Here is a 26144-nt window from a genome sequence, read left to right as displayed (position 1 = left end):
CCTCCCTCCACTGAAGCTTTGCTCCCGAGCTCCAGTTACTCACAATGTGATTCATAGCAGGTAAAACACGTTATGCATTCATTTTTAATCAAGTTATTTCTTCACATAAATAAGCTGCTGTGACTAAACATTAGGGAAGCACTAAAAATGCAAAGCTGCAAAGAAAACTGCTGAGAATCATTACGACACTAGGCCATACCTGTATTATTTGCCATCCTCCTTCACTTTAATCACTGCTTCTGATTTTGCTTTATCTCTAAGCTAAAAGTCCTTGGGCAGACTATGCCTCACTGTGCCTCTTGGCCTCTGGTTCCCCACTCTTCCACCTCAGAAGATTATTCCCATTGCTGCACTAGTGATGAATAGCCAAGCACCAAGTCACTTAAACCCCAGTCATCATCACTTCTGTTGGTTCTATTTTCAGCTGAGCCCATCCTCTGACTCTGTTGGTTGTGTGGCTACAGAAATGGTAATGGGGGCAACTTGGAGGGCCGAGTGCCCAGGAGGCAGAGGAAGGGGCAAACCTCATCTGTCAGCAGCCTGTTAATTCAGATTAAAGTGTCTGTGCAACAGCCCTAAAAGTCTCCAGGACTTGCTGAGAGCCTTCCAGCAATGGAGGACACCCCCAGAGATTTGCACCACTGCCCAGGTAAAATTGTAAGAGCAACTGTAGAAATGATAGCTGGAAGATTACAGTGGCAGTTTCGTGAGGCTCACATGGATGCAGTGCACCAAACTTGATTAATTAATTAGCTGACGTTGCACTGAGATGAGCAGCAAAGAATTTGGCTGCAATGCCCTCGGAGTGAAGTCTCCCTTCCTTCTCCCAGGAGCCTGGCAAGGTGGTTTCAGTACTTTCAAGAATTCAGGGTTTCAGTGCTTTCAAGAATTCTGGAGTTCCAACCAGTACAGTCAGGTTCTCCAAAGCAGAGAACTTCAAGAACTCAATTGCTCATGCATATGCTGCCACAAGGCTCTCTTGTCACATGGATTTCTCTTAGGCCACTTAAGAGCACCCTTCTGCAAATGTACCTCAAATCATTATGCTGGGATGGAGGATGCTCTGCAGTAATTACATGCATTACAGAAAAGAGTCAAAAGATCATGAATTGACTTGGTTACAAAGTGTGGGGGAAAAGGCACTGTCTGTATGAAAACAGTGTGACAGGTAATTTGCATTACAGTACCGGATCACTCAGAGCTCCCTGTCCTCATTCTTCCCTGTGAAGTACTTTGCTCACTGCATCAAGGTGACAAAACCAGACTCACTTGACAAAACAATACACATTTATCCATTATCAGTTCCTACACCACTTTCTTTCTCTCACTACACGCTGTATTTTTGGTTGTTTGAATTACCTCTGTGAACACCACCTCCTCTAATCTACTGCCTCATTTGGTAGTTGCCATTCAGGTGATGAACTCTGGCCAAAAAAGGTTTTGTTTTGTGCCTTTAGGCCAGAGAAGGATTTATGAATATTTTTTTTTGTCTTTTCCAGGAACAAATGCTCTACACTTGTCTTCCAGCCAGGTAGTGCAACAGAGGGAGTGAAACTGAGATTTTATTATATATGGAGGTATGATACCTGACTTTTTTTTTTAATTTTAAAAAGAAAATAATTTTTAAAAGAGGGATTTATCAGTGCTGCTAGCTGAATTAATTTATCCTTGTGATTTCTAAGAGAAGCCTGTAGGTGTTTGACCTTCAGAACTTACCCCAAGCCCTCCCAGAGACAGTAACACAGACAAGTGGGGGAGTAGAGCAGCCCACGGAGGGGAAGGATTGCATTTACCCCTCTCATTCTGAACTACCCTGGGGCTTTTTCTATTCACACAACCCTCAGCTCCTCGCTAAAGGAAAAAACCCTGAGTACATCATCAATGGAAGACCCTAAAACATGAGCTGTGCCTTTGAACATGCACTCAAGCCTAATGAAATCATTTAATCAGGAGGGTTGCAAACAGGATTCAAAGTCTGTATGCTTTGCCTGATTAGGACTAGGGGAATGGGCCCTTAAGGAAACCAGATGGAGATATGATTAGTTTTATTAAGTGTTGATCCAGCTGCTGTATTTATATTTCCCCTATTTATACGAACAATATTTGTCCAAGCATCTGAATACAAAATAGAGAACTTCACTTGCTCTAGGCACCGTTGCTACCTAAGTTTGATTAAGATGGAAGTGAAAATCCAGTCATAATAATGAAGGAGCACTGGCTGGCTGGACCAGATGATATCTTCTGTTTGTTGGTGAATTAAATAGCATTTGTTATCAGTGGTGTCACTGCAGAAATCGGTATAATCAGCACACATTGCAGGAAAAACAAAAGTCTTTTCTCTTTCTACTGTAAAATACCAGAGATACTGACCTTGTAATACAAAGGACTACAACACAGATGATAGCAATCTGGATGGTTCCAATCACAGCTGCTATTAAGACGTACTGAAATCGTACTGGACCTGGAACCACATATAAAACGCTGTAGTCCTTTTTTTCACAGTGTTGTCCAGTGTAGCCGGCATCACATCTGAAATAAAACATATTTTTTTCCTCATTATAACAGCTGCTTTCAATGAATGCTGGAAAATTGTATGTAGAAAAAAAAAATTTAGTGGCTGAAGCATAAGCTTATGTGTTGGGTTTTTTCTTTGCAGGATGGACTCCAACAGAGAGAGTATCAGTGAGTGCTCAGCCTCTCAGAGTTCCCTCTGGACTTGTGGTCCTCGGTGTCACCAAGGTCTAAGAGAGTCAACAACACTGTGAGAGTGCCAGGAGGGGCCCAGGGGACCAAGACATAAGTGGCTTCGAGTGGAACTACTTGCACGTTGTGATGAGAACCCATTTAGTTCCTTGCACAACATACTTTAGATTTCTCCTTTCCTTTGAGGAGGTGGGGGAGGGTGAAAAGCCATCGAGCTGTGGTTCCTTATGCAGATTACCCCTAAGGAGGTGATAAGCAATCATCCAGGCTCCATATGAAATGTGATTAGATGTTCCTGAAAGTGGATACATCATTTACATTTCGTCTGGTTGCTATAAAAAACCCCTCTATTGATGCTGCAGCCATCCAGCCCGATGCTGCCTGCTGCACTGCTCACCAGTCCCCCTGCTGCAGCCTGACATCTCCACTTTGCTCTGTGATTTTGCTTTTTCAGTTCTAGCTCCTGCCCTGTTTCCCCTTAACTGCCCAAGCAAGATGTGAAAATCCAGGTCAATGGCAGCAGCAACTGCCAGGGACTGAGACAGATGGCTCGGGCTCCTCTCAGGTGTGCTAGTGGAGCACTAACCCTGATGGGCTAAGCCTTCTGCTTCCTTGCTTTTCCTCCCCTGCATTCCCACAGCTGCCAGCACCTTGAGGAAATGACATTTTTCAGCTGAATGGAGCACCTAAAATGCAGAAGCTGCAAAGAGCAAAATGTGTCCTGGCTGTTTGTGTGAGCTGGGAGGAGCTGGTTTGAGGTTCTGCCCTGGGGAGAGTCTGGTGTGTATCTTTGTGCTCCCATCCCAGGCTCCTAGGAAAATGGTGCTTCATGTGTAACAGACATTTTCCAGCTACCTGGCCACTGTGTGGACTTCAGAATGTGAAAAATGCCTATTTTATGATTGGCTTTTCGCAATTATTAAAATGAATATTAGATGTGTTGTGTTAGGAAGTGATGCTGTATTAATTCTCTTCAGTAGTGTGTTAAATATAGTTTTAGGTTATAAAAAATGTAAAAATGGTAACTATGCTATGTAGGATACTTTTTTTAAAGAAAGGACTTGCAGGGAGATAGCAGCCACAGGACACCTCAATCTTTCACAGAAAAAGAATTTATTGCTGCATTATCAGAAGAAATGAACTTCTTCCCACCTGGAAGGTGCTGTTGGGGTTAGGAGGGAGAAGCTGAGGATGCCCAGACAGAATCCTGTGTTTGAATGGAATTTATGCACCATGTATGAGGTGTATGAATATGCAACAGGCTGTTGCTTTTAAGGGTTAATCCTCTGTTAACTATGTCCTTTTTTGGGCTTGTGCTGCCCAGAAAAGGTACCTGGACTGTCCATAACTCTTTGTTTTTATTGTCTCATATTGTCCTAATTCAAATTATCCAAATTATTATTACTCTAATTGTATTACTATTTTTACAACTATTTTATTACTATTAAAGCTTTAAAATTTTAAAACCAAGTGATTGGTGTTTTTCACAAGAAGCAGTATCTCTCCCTGTGCAGGGAGGCATTCACTGCAGGAGCACTGCAGTGCTTTCACTATATTCCTCCTCCCTGCCCAAACCTCCCCCAGAATCACCTCCTGCTGAAGCAGCCAGCTGCCCCACCAGCACCACTCCAGCCCCAGCAGGGACACACACTGGTGGCACTCCTGTCCCTCAGGCTCAGGAGGGCACCTAGTGAGGTCTCAGTGCTTTGTGAAAGGCTTTTAAAAACACATCTGAATACAACTGAAGGTTACTGGATGGCTTTACAGTCAATTAACACTGTTCATAACTCAATACGCTTTTGGGACTCCGTTGAATAATTTAAGTCTGATGGATTGTGCAGCACAAAGGGCCATGGCTGCCATTATTTTCCATAGCTGATCCAGATTAAGTGTTTCTGTAAGTCAGTGTTTCCATGAGTGTAGCCTTCCCTGGCTGGTAGGAGAAGGGTTACCTGCAGGACGGTTCCAGCATGTTTGTGGAGTGCTCACACTTGCCATGCATGCAGAAGCCGTTGTAGTGCTCTGGACAAGGGATGTAGATCCCTCTTGCACTTTCTTCCAGTTTATTTGCATTCTCTGTGAACACAGGTGAAGGGAAAGTTAACCTGACCCTTTAGGATGATGGAAAGAACTCAACAAATGAAAGAAAGGAAAACCAGAAGAACAAGATGTGAAAGATGATGTTCACGGGAAGCAAGAGCAAGGTTTGCCCCTTCAAACAGCTTGGCTGATTTTGCCCCTTCAAACAGGTTGGTGAGATTTGCAAGGGTTTATCTCAGTCTGTTATAAATCCTGTCAAGTTACAGCTAATGAGACAACTGAGAAAATAACATGACTATTCAAAATCTGATGACAGAATAGCACATGCAAAATACCTGATTATTTCTGTTTTACTTTACAGACTGTCTCCTCAAACTGAGACAAGGTTGGGTAAACGACTCTGGACATTTGCATGTAATATACATTCTACATTTTTTAATTCAACAGAACATATACAGAAAGACAATTTTATGGCTGAAGTAGAGCAGGAGTCCAGAGCTGAAGTTTATCATCAGTGCTGCACAGCCATGCCCCAAAGCCCAGTGGCCTCCTCCACATCCCACAGCATCCAGCACTTTAAACCACTCTGATGTTCTGAGTTACTTCTACAGCAGTTAAAGAGTCACTGAGACTGCAAATTCTGGGAAATCCCTTCATGCAGCCAGGAGAATGAAGGCTTCATTTAGTTTTGAAACAGGTTTGTGCTCAGCTTCACAGGCTGAAACACAGAGTGTCACCACCATGAACTCACAAGAATTTTGTAGGCCACCAAGGTATTCAATAACCTGGGTAACTTTGGCAAATTCTCCCATTTAACCAATACTTATGATATCTCAAATGCTACCCCTCTTTTTTCTGTGACAGTGTCTTCTAGCCATGATTAATTAAAAGCAGAAGAATAAATCTCATGATGGATGTCTGAGGAAATGTAGCTCACACGCAAATAAGTTGAAGCATTTTTATCTTCCAGAGGAAGTCCCTGAGTGTTATAAAACAATTGCAATTTGTGTTCTGCCTCCAAGCCAGTCATGCCAGCAGCAGGCATGCTTAGGTATTATCCCACCTCTGGGAAAAGTGTGTGCAGCAGATCCAAGATTCAGATTTTCATAATGAATTTCTTTCCTGTCGCTGCTGTCCGAGGAGAGTTGTAAGAGTCTCTAACCACTTGCACTAATAAAGTTGGTTATATTGTCCTCTTGTGAAAACAGGCAAGGACCAGCTCCCAGCAAATGAGAATGACAGGCAACCTCCCTGTCCCTGCTGACAGCATTAGCTTCTCTTTCATCCTTAGGATTTTCAGCACCTCTGCACTCTGGACCATTATTGCAGCTTTTCAAATGCACAAATGCTGAACACAAGCCCCTGTGCCCCTCCCTGTTCCCTGATTGCAGTGGGATACCTGGGTAAGGCTGCTGGGGACTGTGACACTGCTCACAGGGGTCCCAGGATGAGGGAAGAGATGAGAAAGTTGACTCCATGTTTCAGAAGGCTGATTTATTATTTTATGATATATATTATATTAAAACTATACTAAAAGAACAGAAGAAAGGATTTCATCAGAAGGCTGGCTAAGAATAGAAAAGGAATGAATAACAAAGGTTTGTCTGTGACCCAGACAGTCTGGACAGCTGGGCTGGGATTGGCCATGAATGAGAAACAACCACAGAGACCAATCCCAGCCCCACCTGGTGCATCCCACAGCAGCAGAGAATCATTGTTTGCAGTTTGTTCCTGAGGCCTCTCAGCTCCTCAGGAGGGAAAAATCCCAAGGAAAGGATTTTTCATAAAAGATGTTGGTGACAGGGGACCATGCAGTGCAGGGGCAGGGGGGCACTGAGGATTCCTGGGCTGGGGGCTGGCAGCTGTCTCTGGGACAGCACAGACAGGGTGTGCTGACATGTTACAGGGATGCTATAACCTCCTTTGACAGCTTGCTCAGGAATTTCTGCTCCCTGAAAAAGGTGGGAACACAAGGTCCATTTGGGCTGGCACTAAACATTTCTGGCTACCTATCCCCCTCTGAGTGAGACACTGAAATGTACACACAAAGGCATGTTCCTTTATGTCCTGGAAATCCCCCCAGGCAGAATAAATGTGTGTTTTGTGTCAGCTGTCAATGGACCTGCCCATGGCACACGTGGAGATCTCAATGTGCTCAGGACCTGTGGGACTCCATACCCATGTAATGATCACTGTGCCTGATGGGTTCTGGGTGTGCTTCACCTCTGCTATGGCCAGGAAACTGCAGCAAGAAGTATGGGATCCTTATTAATACACTTTTTTTTTCCATGGTGGAAGACATAATGCCATTTCCTTCACGTCCTCCATTAGCAGAGGAAGTTTGCTTCTTCTCTGAAGGGCAGGAGACTGCTCTGTGTGGGTGGATCTCTGATTGTTCCTTCTCAGGTACTGAGGTACCTCTGCCATGTCTGTGCACCACCACTCAGTGCAAGAACCCCTCCTCTCTCAGATCAGCCAGCAGTGTGATTAAAATGGTATGAAATCCTTTGGTTCAATTTTTTTTTTTTTTTAAATGCTCACTTCAAGATGGGGGGAAATTGTAACTTTCAGGACAGACTCAGCTGGGATTTGAAAGGGGGACCAGGACCTGGATGTGCAGGTGCCCTCAGTGTGTGTGGGCTGTAGGGCTGGCAATCATGTGGGCAGAAACCATGCTTTCTTTAACAGGGTCTCTAGCACACTTTAAAGTAAATCCAGGATCGTGCAGAACTTGTAATTACACCTCTGAACATAATGTTGGGATGGAAAATGCTTGACTGAATCTAAAATGAGATGGCTCAAGCTTTGCTAGCATTTGTAGGATAAACACTTCATAGGGTAAACACTTCACACAGGAACACTTGTCACCTGTCTCAGAAGAGCCCACAAAACTTAGACACAAATTATCTGTATCTCATTTTGACTGATGACTCCTCCAAAAGAGTCAGGGATTTATATAAAGGCAGAGAGGGGGAAAAACACATTTTTAGTTTACCTGAAATACAGACCACAATAAAAACATCATTTCGTTCAGACTGAGAATTTCCCTGCTTCAGAACAGGTTATTTTTCTCACTTCAAAATCCATCTTTTTGGAGCCAGTGTAGAGACCCAAGCACCCAGGCATGCTCTAAAAGTTCCTTCATGTTAAAACTGACTGCTCCAATTTCTGGGAGGACCTGAGCACTTTTCAGCAATCCAGCTGTTGATGAGACACTAACTCTTATGAATGCATCACAGGCTTTACATCACCATGAACAAGAAATATAAACTGATTCTAAAAAGAGAGGATATAAACAAAAACCATGCTGAGGTTGTGAAGCAAACAAGAACTGTACATATCTTAAAAAAAAAAAAATTAAACCCAAATGAAATAAATTAAGACTTCCACCCTTATAAAAACTTGGGATTATTTATAAATTCGGAATTGGATGCAATTTGTACAGGATCACTACAGTGAGGAGCCCCTCTATCACACCAAGCTCACACACACAGAGAGCTAAGCTAAATACAAACCCACTTTTTTCCAAGCACAGCAGATCTGTATGCATGAAGCAATGACACAGACCAAACTCAAAGTTACTCAGGTTTCAGTAATGTTAAATTCAGTGGCTCCTCTTCACACACCAGACTTGCTGCATTGTTATTGGCAACAATGTGGGTGAGTTTTATTTGTGCCAGAGGGACAGACTTGTACCTTTTTGTGATGGACAGGATTTGAGGCAGGAGCCAGCTGCAAAGACTAGAAGCAAAGATTGGACTGACTGGATCAGTCTCTCCCATCTCTGGACAAAAGAAATCCCTGCCACGTTTCTCAGAATTCAAAAAAGAAATGCATCCTCCCCCTCCAGATCAATTGTATTCAAGAATCTTTTACTTGAAGCACTTTTGTGATCGAGAAAGTCACTCTGATGAAGCCAACATCTTTTGCATTTCTGCAGCATTTTTTTTCATCTTTAGCCTACCATGACATTTCATGTTGTTCCCATCCCTTGCTAGTGCCAGCACATGACATGATAGCCTATCAAACAAGACACACTAGTCAAAACACATTATTTTTAAGTGCATGGAGGCCAGATGCTACTTTGTGCAGCCTGAAACAGCTTATCATCTCTCACTGGAGAGCTCTCCCAGCTAAACCCTTGCTCTCCAACCTCCCTGTGGATGGCAGGGAGATGCTGAGATGATGAGCTATTTCCCTGGGATAAACTGGATCCTGAAAAGATACCCAGCGTGGCTCACCACCCTCTCAGTGATCCTGCTTTCCCTGATGGATTGTCCTCTGAAATATTAAATAAATTATTTAAAGCTATTCTTGTCTAAATTCCTTAATATCCATGCCTGTTCCTGTCTTTCATCAAGACACAGAAGAATGATTTCAAATATATTTTGGATCATTTTAATTTTAATTTCTGGCTTAGCTATATGGCTTCCCCTCAGTCTTTGGAAGTTGAATGTGTACCCCTGAGTTCTCAGGTAACTGTTTCAGTGAAAGCTGAAATTCAAAAGCTGGAGCAGCCTGCCTGGTGGCAGGATGTGACTCTGCAAGGGATGAAAACAAGGCAGCCAGACTCTCCCTCACTGGTCCCCAGCTCCCATCTTTCTGTTCCACAACCAGACACGTGCACTAGTGCTGCTGACAAAGGAATAAATCCATTAGTGCCCTTGATGAGGATTAAATGAAGTGCTGTCTGGAGTGCCCAGAAAATTCTTTCCAGACATAAGGTCCTACAATCCACTTTAGAGAAATTAAAAGAAGAATCTAGGCAAAAATAGCATTCTTGTATCCAAGAACTGACTGCCAGGCACTTAACAATTAGTTCTGCAGGGCTGATAAATCTGTCATTCTTCCTGTGTGAATCAGTGAGACTTTCTAAGGGATTTCCAACAAGCAAAGTAGAATATGCACAGCCCAGAAATTCTGATGTTAGCATTTTGGCTGATGTACAGCAGGTAATGCTGAAGGTTTGGAAATAATAAGTATTAGGCTATGCCCATATGAGAAAAAATTGGCTCACATACAATGTTAACACCTGGGGTACAGTCATGTCTGGACCAAGGAAGGCCTGAAAATACATATGGACACATATATTTCATCAAATAAAGGATGAGACAGTAAATGATGTGCAGCAGAAGCTATTTTGACACCTATCTCCTTGGAAAAAGTGGTTAAGGAGAATTGACTTACATAATAATAATTTAATCTTTTAATACTGCTGAGGTCAGTCAAATTTGCAGATGGAAGCTCTGGCTGATATTGAAGTAGTGACCCCTTACACATCACATTATCAGAGGACACATGAAGGGAAAAAAGGATTTTTGGGTCAAATGTATGCCTTTAACCTTCTCAACCTCTTTTGGAAGCATATTCCTCTTGTACCTCCCAAAGAGATGCTGCAGAGCACAGCACTGGGAACCTTCTTAAGAAATCTCTTCTGCTCTGCATGAAAGACACTTCTTGTGCAATTGAAATCCAAACAAACATGCAGAGAGTATCCACCTGTGGAGCAAAGGCAGGGATGCCCTGAATTTTGGCAAAGAGCTTCAGTTGATGGGAATCTGAACCCGGTGGATGAGCATAGGGATATTTATGTTACTCATCTTCACAGAGTCAACAATTGATGCTCTTTGGATGTAAAAGGGAACTTTCTCAGGCCAGGAACACCTGCAGGAATGGTTCAAAGAAGCATGGTAATGGTGCTGCTTCCTCTGAAAATGCAGAATTGCTTTAGCAGGTTTGCTGATACTTCCCAGGCTCAAACCATGAGATTCCCCCCCTGTTCAATAGCATCCAACAGGAAGTGAGATCCCACAGCAATTTAGGGATGAAGTCCTTAGGCAGGCCTTCGTTTCTGCCATGATCAATCCCAGCTCAGACCCAGCTCCAGAGCTTCCTCCTGGGTCTTTGCTGACCAGCTCCAAGGCCCACTGTCCTTGGCAAACCTGCCCTGCTGCCCTCTGCCAGCTGCTCAGGGCCAGCCCGGGGGGCACCCTCCCCCCTTTCTCCTGAAACCTGCCTTTTACAATTACAGAGTGCCTCTTCACAATGAGGGAAATGTGTGCAAGCAGCTCTCCTGAAAATCACTGCTTGGGTGGGCGTTGGGTGAGAATCCCGAAGGAAGCGCTTGCTGCTGCTCAGGAGGGAGCTCACCAGCCCACTCTCCCTGAGAGCAAGAGGAAAATGAGACACCAAATGTCAGCTGAAAACGTCTGGCACTACTATGTTGCAGCCTGAGCCTAAATTCCTCCTGCAGCCACTCCAAGTACAAACTTGAAGCTAGTTTTTCTATATAAACTGCACAAAAAATACCCTTCCCATATTAGCTGCTTCACCGAGGGGAAAAAAAGAAATGGAACATGGTGAAATAAATTACATTCACTTCTTTTCTCAGGCACAAAATAGGCTTGCTGAACACAGTAATTTATTAATTTTAAATGTCCCTATGCAAATCAGTTCCCTGGAATAAGATAAAATCCATTTTCCTTTTTAAAAATAATCTAGGGCTTTTTATGTTGGAGATGATGGCAAGATGTCCTAGTGCACTTCGAAAAAAAATATTGTGCTCTGTCTTTGCAGCAATGCATCGTAATTATTCAGCCTGCTGCCATAATTAATAATAGAAACCAATGAATTAAGACACTAATAATCCCCAGATGTTCCAATGGAGAACAGAATACTTTCAGCTTGTCAGCATATATATGGGGGCTATGCTATATATGTTAAAGCTGCTGCTGAACTTTGGAAATCAAGAAGCACTTTTATTTACAACATCTGTGAATATATCTTCCTTCTTTGAGAAAAGTGATTGAAATCAAGCAACTTGTTAATCATTTTCCTGCATACATAACAAGACCATTTGTCTAATCAAAACTAAACCAGGGCTGCCTTTTTATTTTTTGTACCCTTCTTTTTCACAGTGCCTGTTGTCCCCTTGAATTCACAGATGCTTTACCCTAGAGACTGCACAGGCCCCTAAAAGCCAAGGCTCCTGCATGTTAAAGAAGGTTCTACCAAGCAGGTACTGCAATACAAGGTGCAATACAACCCAAAGTTGCAGAGTGATGTGGGCACATGGCAGCAACCACTGCTCACACCTCTGAATGGGAACCCAGCAATATTCCTAAACTGGAATGTCACCAACATGTTCTATGAAAAATCCTTTCCTTGGGATTTTCCCTCCTGAGTTGCTGAGAGGCCTCAGGAACAAACTGCAAACAATGATTCTCTGCTGCTGTGGGATGCACCAGGTGGGGCTGGGATTGGTCTCTGTGGTTGTTTCTCATTCATGGCCAATCCCAGCCCAGCTGTCCAGACTGTCTGGGTCACAGACAAACCTTTGTTATTCATTCCTTTTCTATTCTTAGCCAGCCTTCTGATGAAATCCTTTCTTCTGTTCTTTTAGTATAGCTTTTAATATAATAAATATCATAAAATAATAAATCAGCCTTCTGAACATGGAGTCAACTTTCTCATCTCTTCCCTCATCCTGGGACCCCTGCAAACACCGTCACACTGGAAGAGAAAAAACACCACATGGGCTAATCTGTTGCTCCAAAGCAGCATTTTCTCCATGTTCAGGTGCTCACATTAGGCTCAGCTCCTCCCTGGGGTGATTGTTTCATTCAGGGAGGCAAAGCAGGCTGCTGCCTCACCTTGTTTGACCTCCTCTGCTTCCCTGCTACATGTCAGCCTCTCACCCTGACCGAGGCCACCCCTAAAGCAGCAGTCACTGCTTTTTGATGCTGCACTCCACCCTTGATTCCAGGCCAGCAGACTGGCAATGTCCCTGGCTCCCCGTGTCACCTGTGTGTCAGCTGTCCCCAAGCCACCTCCCCACACTTGTGTGGATGAAGTAACACAGACAGAGATCTTTAAGGCAGCCACTGCCAGGGCCATTCTTGAGGCCTGCAATCATTGCTAGGCTGTGATTTCATGATGCAGGGCTGTATTGTGGATTTATCAAAGCCCTGGGTAAAAAAGACCTTATAGGCTGTGCTGCCTTCTTTTGTGTCAGGATTGAATAAATCTGTGTTAACCCCATTCTTAGAAGAGATTAAATCCCTCTTTGTGCTAACTCAGCTTCTCTTTGTTTTTGGCAAGCTGCTGACATTCCCTCACTCAGATTTTCCTGCCTAAGAGAGATGCCACCAGCCCCGTGGGAGCAGCATCCTCCCCCTTCAGAAACCAGCAGTGTTAAGAAATAAAGTTCATCTCCTTGCACATGATCTCCTTAGGCAGCTGATGACAGAGCCCTTAGAGGATGAGTTAACCTTATTATTATTGTAATTCTGTGTTGAAGAAGAGTTGGTGTCAGTTCAGACAATTAGGCTGCGTGCCTGAAGGCAGAGGGGTGAGCCCTGGATCCATCACAGGGACTGCAGGAGCAGAGTGGGTGCCACTCACCCTGAGTGGGTGTGAGAAATTCCTCCCAACAGCTGAGCCCAGGGCTTGTTTTCTCTCCCATCCACCTCTCCTCCAGCTACTCATTAGCACCAGTGTTGGAGGGGGTAAAAAATGGACAGGAACACCCAGATCAGGGCTCCTCTCTATGTGCTCCCCTCTGAAAAAGTAAGCCTGAGAGTTTCAATTTACTGCTTAATACCAGATTATACAGAGATGGAAACACCACTCCAGTATGTGGATGTTGGCAGCAGAAGATGCTCCTTTCAATCAAATTGTGTCTCCTTCAGAGAAAGCAGGCCTGGATCTGCAGAGGATGGCTAGGAGGGATGCTGCCAGAGGAATATCTACGTTTAGCACTGTTTTTAGGGGCACAGCATCCCTGCTGCACAGCCCCAGCAGCACACAGACATGATTCTCACTAACCAGCAGCTCTTCACAACCCTTCCCAGACTAGCACTGCAGTGACACAGCACTATTAGTTAACTTTGTTATGTGATGATTAAGGAACAAAACTCCCTGAACTTGACCCAGTGGCGTCCTGCTGTTTCTGCTTTGTGTGCTACTATGCAATTTCTATATCAAAGCAGCCTGGCTAGTGCAGCACTCCAGAGCAGCTTATTTATATGTAGATGTGGCTATATGACATTTCCAAATGCCATACATTTGCATATGAAGGTTCCACTTTTTTTCCCCAACTTCAAGTAAACAGAGTCTGCTTCGATTCCAAAGCAGTGCTTTCCCTCACTTGGATCTGACTGAGAACCATCCTCCTGAAGCAGTCAAAAAAACCCCTTGAATTGTCTAATTTTCACAATTCAGCAACCTTAGCTATCAATAGTGTCTCTGGGTGGGTCCTGTGATTTATAGCTGCACCTTTGATACCAAACCGAGCAGAGAGAGCAAAACTGCAAGACCTTAAGATTTCCTATGAAATGGCTGCAGATAATCTGCAATACCAATCAATATTTGCAAATAGGCCTCAGACATATGATGGAAGCTTGTGGTCATCCTAAAAAAGCCTGTGGGTCACATTCATTATAGCTATGAAGATGGTATTGATTTTTGTCACTGATTTTCCACTTGAAAACAAGAGCAGGAGCAGGAGCCGCTGAGGAGCTCTGAAACTGCAAACCTAACACAAAAACCACAACCTTATGTAACACCAGGAAAGCCAAGTGGACATTATATATTCAGCTTTCCTGTCAAAGAAGATAAGGCTGAAGCAGATGGTATGTGGGCAAAGTTTCAACCTGAATACATTGCCTTCTAAAAACCATGAGTGCTATGAAAACAGCCGGATTTGGTGGCAGGGGGCCGAGGAACACGGTACCTGCACATGGAAGAGCTCAGGCCTCGAGGTGTGGTGCTGTGGAGGAGCTGCAAGAGTTTCCTGTTGGCAACGTGTGCATGGCAAAGCACGACTCTCAGCACTTCTCCTGTGCCACCTTGCATGAGCAGCATGAAATATGTGTGACTGAGCCTTGTGCACGCTGCAGCTGGGCTGCACAGCCAGGGTGTGTGCTGAGGGAAGCACTCCTTGGGCATCACCGGGCAGTGTGGGAGGGCTGCTGGGCAGGAGAGCCCACGGTGGTCACCAGACATCAGCTGTCCTCCTCTCCCACAGCTCAGCCCTGCTCCCAGCCTGAGCTCCCTGCTCCCTCCACATCCCCCTGGGTTGGGAAACACCAAGGTGGGGATGAGCTGCTCCGTGAGCCCCGGGGCTCTGCCTGCTCTCAGAAGACCATGGCAGGCACTTCCTGACCGTGACAACAGGCACAGCAACTCCCAGGAGTCACCTTTGCTGTGGTCTCAGCTTGTGGAGTCTCACCCACCCTCCGCTGCATTTCCAGAGCACCTCATCCTCCACTGCCAACTGGTAGATAGCATCAACTATGACAAATGGGATGAGGTGCCAGAAAGCTGATAAATACTTTTGATATGGCTCTAAAAATAGTGAAGGGATATTTGTATCCTTCTGACACTTTCTGAAGAGCAGATGGATATGCATGACCTAAGTTTGAAGACGGGTGTCAGGAATATTGATGTGTGGAAGCAGCAGGATCGTTTGGCTGGCGTTGCCCTGGGGGACAGTGGCATGACTGATGATGGCTCCATCTCCCAGCTGAGGTGTGCTTGGGGGGGGCTCCAGCAGAAAAATGGGAGGGAGCCCATCCAGAAAAAAAACAGGATTCATCTTGCCTACCTAGGACATATTGTTTCCTTGATGGGTATGATGAAACAGGAGAAATGGGGTGCAAGTCCTCTCGGAGCAGCACTGCTGTGCCCTAAGTTGTGCCCTTGCAATTCCTGCCTCATTAACTCCTGTGCCATGTATGATTGAGCCTGGCATGTTCCCAGGATCACACCTGTAAAGTTTACCTGGTATTTCCAAACCCCTTCTAGAAATGTGGAAGACAAATACAGTTTCTTCCTTTTCCCTCCAATGTAGACTCCAGTTCGCACATCCAAGCCCAGATGTCCTGAAGTTTCCCCTTCTTTGGCACCTAGGCAGGAATTTAAGTACTGATGCAAGTAGCAGCTCTTCCAGATTGTAAGGATACCCTGATAGAAATTGCTTTTAAGCAATTAAACTGTAGATTAACAAAGCATGCTTCCAGTTTGTGTGGAGATGCACTCAGAACCTGTACCCACCTGATCATGCTCAGAGAACAGGCACATCTTACATAACACACTTTCCATCCATCCTCACCCCTTCAGCTGCCTGCATGGCTTTTACTGGCAGAAAGATCAGGCAGGCAATCAATGAAACAAAGCAGGAACTTCCTCTTGAGGAACTGCTGGACATAAAAGCACACCCTAATCCAATTACCAGGCTGCTCCCTAATTTCCAATAGGAACTCCAGGTCTGAATGGATTGTTTTCCACAGAGAAGCGGTGCTTCAAAAGGTCTCTGACTTATATTTAGGTCTGCCAGCATGGTGTTATGAGACTTTGCTTTCTGGTTTCACACTTCAAACAATCTCAAAAAATTACAGTTGAAAGCAAGTATGAATGGCAAAATTGTCAGAGGCTTGATGGAAGGCACGGATAAGAAAAGGTTACCCAGGTAGGTGACAGTGGGGACAAGTAGGTCAGGGATGTCACTTTGGCTACAAGGCCTTTCCTTCAGTCCTTTTGACACTCTGAAGGTTTTACAGTCCTAGTTTTGCACTGATTTCATATTCAGCTTTGATTACTAAAAGCAGCCCTTTTTTCTCTTTTCCTTTTTTTTTTTTTTGGGGCACATGTTGGCAAGATGCTGCCAAGCTGAAGTGTAACACCCACTTGGCTCCCTTCCCTCCTTTCTTTTTTTCCAAGGTAGCATCTGTGCTTGTAAAAACATGCTGCCTGAGAGGATTCATCCAGGAAACTAAAGAAAGAGCTGCAGAATTTTGGGGGTAGTGTGTGTGTGAGAAAATAGGAGACTGAAATAAAAATACTTGACTCCTATATGTGGTATTTTTGTACACTTCCTGGATCACATGCCTGGCAAATCCCTTGTGAATATCCTGGTTATTTTAGTTGCCAGAGCATGACCCTGAATGGCCTGTGACTACTCAGAGATATGCCTGTTGTTGGCTAAAAGCATGGGTTCACCCATACTTCTCCCTGCTTTTGTTCAGGCTATTCAGAAAAGTTTTGTTATCCTCAGAAACATTTTATTGGCATGTTGCAAACCCGTGATCACTCCTCCATACAAATCAAACCTGAGGGATGAATCCTATGTGGTTTGATGCTATTTTTACTCACCCCTTTGCCCTGAGTCCTGCATTGTAAAACTGTGATGGCAATGGGTCCACACAGTCTACAACCTTGCTTTTTGTATCAGCCCAGCTCTATTGTTAAAATCTTTTGTGGCTGCCCAGAGGGCTGGCTTTCAGCAGACTGTGTGTTTGAAATTCCCACTTGGTAAACAGGAGCACACCAAGCAGTGTGCATCCTTTCCCATGCCTGGAGCTGGAGAGATATCCCTTGCCAGTCCCAATTTGAGGTGTAGGAGAAAATGGATAAAACAATATAAAATGTCACTGCAGCAAAACCTGCTGTTTCACCAAAGATTCACTCTTTCCCATCTGTCATGAAACCCTGCAATGGAGGGACAGAGCCAAAACCTTTGCATCTTCTGGGGTTTGCATCAAGAGGCTCCAAGGTCACCACACAAATTTAAGCTTTTTGCCTACTACTCCAGCACCACAGGTCCATCAGGCAGCAGCTGATCTCTGAGGCACAGAGAGGAGCCCACCCAAGGCTGCAGAACACACTTTGTGCCTCTCAGAGCCTGAGGGGCTGCTGGAGACCCCTCCAAGGCACATGGAAGCCACCGCTACGGAGCTGTCCCCTCCCCTTGTCTGCTGACTGCAAACCCTTCCCTCACTTCCCAGGGACCCAGCCCAGACTCTGCCTGCTCAAACACACCAACAGCAGGCAGCACCTGGTGGCCTATCTCCCACCAAACCCTTCCATCCAGAGCCCTGGCCATCCCTGTGTGATGGGACAGAAAACAAGCGCAGAGCTCGCCCTGCAATTTCCTTCCATGAAGAATGGAACAGCTTCCCTGCGCCCCAGAGGTCCTGGGATTCATCACTGGTCACACAGCTCATCTTGGGGCACAGACAGAAAAGTCTGGTAAGAACATCTTTTTTTTAAATAAATGAATACCTGCATTTACTATTTTTATCCACCTGTTATTATTGTCTTGCAGCAGTGCCACAGAAGTGAGCTGTAAAGATGGCATTTGTGCAAATAAAGGGTTTGGTATTTTAACTCTGTGCCCACTCCTAGAGCTGAATAGAAAAGGAAGGGCAATTCTATGAAATGGAAAATTTACTAAGAATGAAAATGGACAAAAAAGCCATAGAGAAATCCCAAAGACACTAAACTCAATGGCCATTCTCCCACTGCTTTCAGCAAGGCTGGAATTTTACCTACTGCCTCTTTAAATCTTATAACAGAATTTTAAACCAAACAGCTGACATCCTTCTGCCCAGCCAAGGCCTTTTAAATCACTGAAATGCAGGATGGAAAAAAAATCTGCAGTGCCAGATGTGTCTAAAAACAGTCACAGTTCTTGTTGAGGCAATCTGCAGAGGAAAATGGTTAGCATTTATCATGCCTGACAAAACACTAATAGTTTATCAGTTTTGATATTATAGACTAATAACAAGCTTTTCCATGGCTACTTCATTTGCAGAGCATGGAGACAGGCTGCACTACTGTTACTTGATTTTAGAACTGTGCATTTTATTTAATCCTTTCCCATCCTAGCTGGATGGAAGCACACTTCCATTATTAAATGAAACTGTAAACTAAATACTCTAGGGTAGGGGTGTTTTTGATGTATACCTGACACAGTTTTAAGCCACAGATAAAATAAGAGGGAGATTAAAACCATAAGGAGAGAGTTTTAATTTATTTTTCCCCCAAAAATATTTGTAATGCTGTCTAAAATGGTTAAAGCTTGTGGCAACAGCAGTAGGCAAAGCAGTGCATTTTGATCCAGTGCTGATAATATTCTGACATGCACTGCCACAGGTACTCTAATAGCACATTTTGTTTACAGCTGTTGTATTTCCAAGAAGAGAGTTTCACAGCCACTTAACACTCGTGGGGACAAGGTAAAATGACAGCCCAAGTGTGTAAGAAGTCACCTTTCCAGGCAGCTAAATATTGCTCTTCAAACCTCAGTTATTAAGAGCACTTCTGCTTGCTCCTCAAACTGCCAAGGCTGGGTTTATCCCGAGTGCAGAGGAATGTTTGTATGGACAGAAGCATGGGAGAGGGCACAGCTTATATTCAAACTGCTGCATCTCCCACTGGAATTCATACTTCTTCTAAATCATTTCTCTTTTCCTTCAGAAACAAGCTCCTGTCACTTGTGGTTTCGCACATTAAATGTGAATATGGAAAGGATAATTATGTTGCATTGCTTGAAAAAATCAGTGCAGGGTGTGGCTTTTAGCAGGTGTGTGCAATGGGGAAGGTAAATGCACCTTTCAGCAGGTGAGTTCAATGGGGAAAAGGTAAATGCACCTTTCAGCAGGTGAGTGCAATGGGGAGAAGGTAAATGCACCTTTCAGCAGGTGAGTGCAATGGGGAAAAGGTAAATGCACCTTTCAGCAGGTGAGTGCAATGGGGAAGGTAAATGCACCTTTCAGCAGGTGAGTTCAATGGGGAAAAGGTAAATGCACCTTTCAGCAGGTGAGTTCAATGGGGGGAAGGTAAATGCACCTTTCAGCAGGTGAGTGCAATGGGGGGAAGGTAAATGCACCTTTCAGCAGGTGAGTTCAGTGGAAAAGGTAAATGCACCTTTCAGCAGGTGAGTGCAATGGGGAAAAGGTAAATGCACCTTTCAGCAGGTGAGTGCAATGGGGAAGAGGTAAATGCACCTTTCAGCAGGTGAGTGCAATGGGGAAGAAGAGGAACCATCAGCCAAGTGAAACTGTTGTAGCAAAACATTTGTCTGTTTTTACTTTCTTTACCCAAATCTATTAAACCAGGCAAAATTTGGCACTAGTCTCCATCTAGTCTAATTCTGAAGGTCTACTAAAAATAAGTATACCAGCTCCTTCTTTTCTTCTCCAGCTGTATTTCCTTTAATTCCACCAGATGCACTTATACTCCTGAATCCAGGTGAAACAAAGCTCAGGTTACCACTGCACGTGTCTAAATGATCAAATTATCTCGTGTTTGTATTGCAATTTGACATGATGATACTCCTTCTACAAAAGAGGATGTTTCAGTCAGTTCTAAGTAGCAACTTTCCTTATGGTTACAATTTATTTATTACAACTGTCATATGCTTTCATCTTGTGGTATTTTGATATCTAACATTTCATAAAGAATGCCAAAACATCCCATGAAACAAAATTCTGAGGAAATTCAGTTCTATGAGTATTTCAAAATAATTTTTTTCAACATTTCAGACTAGATCAAACACAAATATTTAAATGTTGATGTTTCCTCAAAATGGATATTCTAGCATCTCATTATAACTTTAACTCTCAAATCCTTGGGAAGGCAAGGATTCCTAACAGCAAATTCAATTAGAAATTTGGCCTAAAATAGAGCTGCTGGGCATAAAAATACACTGTGGTACTCCTTAATATCTATCTAACTAATTCAAATTAGTGTAGTGGATGGCAAACAGCTGCTGTGCACCATTTTGAACAGTATCCTTCAAGGATGACTCTTGAGATGATCAAAGTGCCTGGAGCCTAGAGGAAGGATGGAACCGAGGGTGAGGGAAATTCCTCCCCAAATCCAGAAAACAGGATTAATTTCCCAGCCTGTTCCTTGAGGAAGATTGATAGAATCTTGTCTCAGATGCCCTTTTTTTTAAAAAAAAAACAACTTTCTTTTCTTGTAGGGGAAGCAGGGGAGTTGAGAAAGGAAAGAAGATTCTATCAAGAGGGAAATGCCTTCAGGGTGCCAAAATGCCAAAGGCAGCATCTGCCATGCTCCTGGCACCTGGATGGAGTGCTGGGGCTGCAGACTGATACCTCCAACAGCAGCAGAGTGTGAAACCCAGGCACCCCAGCAGAGTCCCCCAGGAGTCACAGGTGACCCTGCATCACCCAGGTGACAGACTGCTGGTCCCACAGAGGAACTGGGCTGCACACTCCTTCTGGACCCAAAAGGGAGAAGAATTTCAGCTTCCCTGTCACTTGTGGTGTGTGCAGCAGGTCTGGGGCTGTCTGCAGTAAATTTAGGTACAGGTCTGTGAAGCCATGGTGAAGCATGGTTAGGTGGAGCTCATCCAGAGCTCTGCTATTTAATGCTGGTCCCTCTCAAAGGAGGGGCTGGCAATGGTGAAGATGCAGTATTAACTAGGTGCTACAAAGTGTTTTAGTCAGGTATAAAAAGACCTTTTTGGTTAACTGTAAATGCCTTCACAATGGCAGTGCTGCAGCCAGGAATGATGGTGCACATTCCATATATCCATGGCAGCTGAGCACTGGCTCTAGATTGTGCTGTTTCATTCCCATAAACCTCAGAAAACAAAGGTTTGGGAGTAGCTGTAAGTAGAGCATAAAAACTAGCATGACTGCAAACCATAAATGTAATTTTTTGAGGGTGCCTACCCTTGCCATTACCATTAGAGGTCCTGTTTAGGAAGTTGGTATGTGGTTAAAGAAAACTTGAGAATTCAGCTTGTGTTGAGTTTTGGGATCACATTTTTATGTGTAAGCAGGAAGGTATCTCTCTTTTCTGCAAGCTTCACCTTCCTTTCAGCTTACCCACTCCTCTGATCAAAACACAGACACTGAGCAGAGAAGAAGAAGAAGATCAGCACTCCCAGGCTCATGGCTGTCAGTGCTGCTCACAGCTGAGCCCACTGGGGATGAGGCTCCCACAGCCCCATCCCAACCACCACAAACTGTGAGCCTGCACCCAACCACCTGTAAATGGAACCCTGTGTGCTTCTGGACTGGGACACAAATGGAAGGATCTGTGGAAATGCCTTCAAGAACTCAGGTCTGCTCATCTCTGTTGCACACAGAATTTCTGTTTTTATCCATAACCTTTAAGAGAACAAAATGTTACAGAAGACTGCTAACATGGTAGCAGAAGGGGAAAACCAACAAGTAAAGGCACACAGCAAGAGAGTCTTGGGCAAGCAGAAGAAGTGTTTGGAGCAAGCTTCATGAATTTCTCACAGTTCTGATGGAAACCCCACGTAAAAAAAACATACTTGGATTACAACCTCCACCCTCACCCCACACAGCACTTACACCTGAATTCACTTGCAGGAGTTAAATGCTTCAGAGATGCTGACAACAGCAAAACAGCCTGATCTGGTTTTGTACTTTTTTTTAGGCTGCCCATGCTAATGCTGCTGTTACAAGTTGGAATTGTTTTCCCTGTTTGTTTCTGACAGATCAGATTCTGAGCCTGGATTTATTGAATTTTCAGGCTCCCAAGCTTTAATGCAAATCAAATAGCTTTCTTTATAATGTTCACTCACAACAATACTGAATTTGTTTATTATGAGAAAAAAGCACAAACGAATTCTGCAACTTTTGATTCCCACTCATTAGCGACTGAATTAAGGGCTAAGCTTTGGAGGCACAAATGGAAATGCTCTTCCTCCTTGAGCTACATCAGTCTAAGGCAAAGAGATGTCTAGCAGTTCACCTGAGACCTAATTTAGGTTTTAATGCTAACAATTACAGGTTCCATGAGCATGACACTGGGAAATTGTAAGTAATGAAAAAGGCACAATTTATCTCATTATAAAACCAAAAACCCCCCAGAAATCCAAAAGAACAAAGCACATTTTACCAAGCTTAGCCTGTGCAATACAAAGTTAGAGGAGAACTCCCATAAAAAGTGAGGTATTCTCTCGAGGCTGGCAGATTAAATGAGCAATATTTCTCTTTTTTAACATCTCCATAAGCCTGTTTTTATTTTGCATGCTCCTCAGGAAGAGACTGTTAGGAGTAAGTGCTGTTAAATCACATGGCACAGTGCTCTGGAGTGCTGCAGTTTCCTTCCTGGCAGGGGGCTTGTTTGTGAGGCTGTTATGTGACCCCTACGACAGCGTGTCTGTCTCCCATTCCAAAAAAATTATGTAGATTTCAGCAAGATAGAGCCAAGCAGCATCTGAAGGTAAATTTGAGAGGGTTCTGCAGAAGAAAAGCACTGTGCTGCAGTGCCCACTGCATTATTGCCCCAGCCTTTCCTACTTTAGAAATAAAACTTCCAGTCTTCCTTGATGACACAGGAGATGCTCGAGTGGGACTTTCCACACTCCACCTTTTACAGCCCTGGAGTTAAATCACAAAAGAAGTAGCTGCAGGTTTTTATTTCAGAAACACCCAGGACAAGTGGAGGTTTGGGGGCCAGGAGAGGTGTGGGGACTGGCTCTGTTGCCTACTCAGACTCGAGTTCAGAAGCAGCTGGCAGTGAGATTTACTGAGCCCATGGCTGGTAGCTATCACTGCCTTTCAGATTTTCCTCTGGATACCAACAACACTGGAGGAGCTGCAAGGCAACAGAAGGGCTGGAGACCACCAGGCTACAGGGATCTCTCTTGTGTTTGAAATCCTCAAGAATAATCTAGACTGGGTTTTTTTTTTCCCTGTGTTTTGCAGAGCTCATCTACCACCTTTTGAGAACTTTCACTGTGCATAACACTTAAGTCTATTTTCGTAAAACCTTGCAAAAAAAAATGCAAATAGCAATTTGTAAATGCAAGCAACAATTCAAGCAACATTCAAAGGCTTTCAGTTTTTAAATAAATGTATCAATTGTATCATTCTTGTTCTTCCACAGGTTGGAGTGTGTGTGAGAGCACAGGTGGAGGCTGCAGCTCGACAGCATTCATGCTGCCACACAGCTGTCAAAATATTAAAATCTAGGTTTTTTCCAATTTTAAGTGATTTGATGGAATAGCAGGAAGGCTTTCTATATAATCTATTTATTGAGTGTGAGAACCTCTGAGTCTGAGGAGTCGAAAGGCAAGCAAATCTGCATGTGCAAGGATGTAACTTCCCTCACATTTTTACAAAGCTGCAGAGGAGAAATAGTTTCTCTCTAGCTGTGATGGTTGCACAGTGTCCAGCTTCGTGTCTCACTTGCTAATTCCATTAAGAAGAGAGGAAAGCCTGGTTCACAAAGGGAGAGCAAAAATGCACCGCAGTTTACATCCCATAGCTAAGCTCTGGGGCTTTATTATTCTTTAGCAGTTCAGCAAATGGCTGACACACTAGTAGACACAAAATTTAATTTAAACGGACAATGTCAAGTGGTTTATACTCCAAACTTAACCTCCTTTGAAAATGTTATGATCTGGAGAAGGAATCTAGTCTGAAGTTCTCCTATTTTAGTCTGGTGTGGGGGGGGAAGACATTAAAAATTGTGACTATAGAAATTCAGCACTACTGTTCTGATTCCTGGCTACTCTCCAGGCCTGTTACAGACAACGAAGACGACTGTGACTGAATTGTATTTATTTTGGAATCCAAAACTCTTGGACTTTTGAAGGGACTCATTGAAGAGTCTGAGACTCTTCTTTATCCTTGTAATGTGCAGTGGCTGCCACGGCCTTCAGCCCCACAGCCCTGCCCCAGCCAAGAGAAGATGATGTGTTGACACAGATGGATTTTGCCCTTTTTGGTGGAGCTGTGAGTTTGCTTGGGCAACACATCCGTCTGCTGGATTACTGGCCCGAGCAGCCCTGGGAGTGCCAGGAGGGCCCCGGTGCCAGGAAGCGCTCTGAGAAAGATCCAAGGCTGTCGTGCAGGTTTGGAACCCCACGGGGAGCCAGCAGGGTGAGCAGGGAGCAGAGCAGCCACGAGCAGACACGCCGCATTTCGCGCTCCTTATCGGTTTTGGACGCAGCAACAGCGCTGGCAAGGCAGGGCAAGGCACTGCCTGCAGGAGAGTCCCAGCACTCCCCAAAAACCCAGAAGGCACCACCTGAGGCTGCTGCCAAGGGAGACTTCACTGCCCTCGAGGAACCCAAAAATACAGCTCAAACTGACCACTTCTGGATGCACATTTTTCAGACTATCTGGGCTGGAAATGCCTCCTTCCCCCTTCCATCGGTTTCTCTGTGCTGCTGGCATTCAGCTGCTGGGACTTGATCTAATCAATGCTCATATGGGGAGGTTTGTCCGGCCTGGAAGATGATATTATGGAATAGGTCTATCAAATTTGTCAGTGTCCTCGCCGACAATTTTCATGAATATATAACACTGAAATATGGCACATCCATACTGACTTATTCCTTATGGTGCTCAAAATGGCTTGGAAAAAACCACTCTGTAATTTGATAATGAGAAAGGATAAAGTCATTAGGGGGATAACTGCTAATATCCAGATCTTAAGAAGAGACTGTAAATACTGAAGAATACAAATAAATAGGCAAATGGAGGAACAAGATGAGAACTCCTTGATTGCCTGGCCTCTGAATTCCAAAATGCCACCAAAACAGCCTTATTTATGCATATAATGGGGAAATTCAAGACAACATCCATCATGGGGCTTTCAGCTCAGACACTACATTCTAAAACATACATTACACTTCAAATGCTTCAAAATGCTCTCTCATGGAAATTGCTAGATAAAGTGTGTTTCTATTGGATTTGAGGGAAAAATAGCACCCATTCATTTATTCAGTAAAACCAAATCCCACTGCACCAACTTGATCAAAGTCAACGATCTGCCATTGGTTGAGGAGAGTGAAAATCTCCCCAAGTCTGATAAATACCTTGGGGTTGCAGAAAGAGGAGAGGCCAGAACTGCACAGAGGCACAAATGCACAGCTGTACAGACACCGTGTTGACATGGATAGCACAGGCAGCTGTGGAATGGTGACTCTGGAGAGGCAGGACAGGGCCTCCTACAGCTCACTCTTCTCAGGTTTGCTTTGTTGTAAAAGGGGGCACTGCTTTTCTGGTGATATTGGTCTGGCACTTAAGAGTGCTGGCATAAATCCTGCCTGTGTAAAGCAAGAGCCCTTAGACACGGAGGCGAGGCAAACCTACTGCGAAGATTTGCCCCCCAAAGGAATGAGTACCCTCGGCTTTGCAAACCAAAAATTTGTGTGTTAGTGCTGAGCATCAGCGGGCTGGCAAGAACAGGAGGGAGCAGAGATGCTGACGGAACAGACAGTTTGAAGAGCTGGATATGGAAAAGCTCAGCTGGGTGTTGGGACCTGTGGCTGTTTGCAGCGCTGCTGCCTTTGTGAGCCCCCGTGGTGGGCGTGCGGGGGCGGCTGTGGAAAAACCCGCTCTGCTCAGCCCTGCAAAGAGCGTGTGGCTGCATTAGCATAATTGACAACATCAATTATGCCCACTGCTACACTCTCCCCTGGGAAAGGCTGTCCATACAGGCCGATGTTTTTAAAGGCATGCGGTGCTGACGGTCTCGGCGATTTTGAGCGCGGTTAAATGGCAGAGAACAAAGGTGTTCTGTGGAAAGCTGCACGCCTGGGGAAACTGCTTCAGAGGCTGAGGAACTGGTGCTTTTTCACACAAAGCTCCCCATGGTTA

At 44.3% G+C, this 26144-nt stretch overlaps 1 protein-coding gene and 1 long non-coding RNA gene across 2 annotated transcripts in view; one reads left to right on the top strand and one right to left on the bottom strand.

Moving 5' to 3' along the window:
• LOC127059824 (uncharacterized) overlaps positions 1-4061 on the top strand; it is a 73617-nt gene extending 69556 nt beyond the window's left edge. Inside the window, exons 3-4 of the long non-coding RNA XR_007777998.1 lie at positions 1500-1577; positions 2657-4061. This is a non-coding gene — a long non-coding RNA (uncharacterized LOC127059824). The remainder of the gene's footprint in view (positions 1-1499; positions 1578-2656) is intronic.
• TMEFF2 (transmembrane protein with EGF like and two follistatin like domains 2) overlaps positions 1-26144 on the bottom strand; it is a 130891-nt gene that overhangs the window by 3981 nt on the left and 100766 nt on the right. Inside the window, exons 8-9 of the mRNA XM_030241541.2 lie at positions 4656-4779; positions 2371-2529 (exon numbers count right to left, since the gene is read on the bottom strand). Of these exons, the coding sequence (XP_030097401.1) occupies positions 2371-2529; positions 4656-4779 (283 nt within the window). The remainder of the gene's footprint in view (positions 1-2370; positions 2530-4655; positions 4780-26144) is intronic.

The sequence above is a fragment of the Serinus canaria genome, chromosome 7 (assembly GCF_022539315.1).
Source record: "Serinus canaria isolate serCan28SL12 chromosome 7, serCan2020, whole genome shotgun sequence".
Classification (NCBI taxonomy): Eukaryota; Metazoa; Chordata; class Aves; order Passeriformes; family Fringillidae; genus Serinus; species Serinus canaria.
The sequence above is the reverse complement of the archived record's forward strand: the minus strand, read 5'-3'. Positions and strand labels throughout refer to the sequence as shown.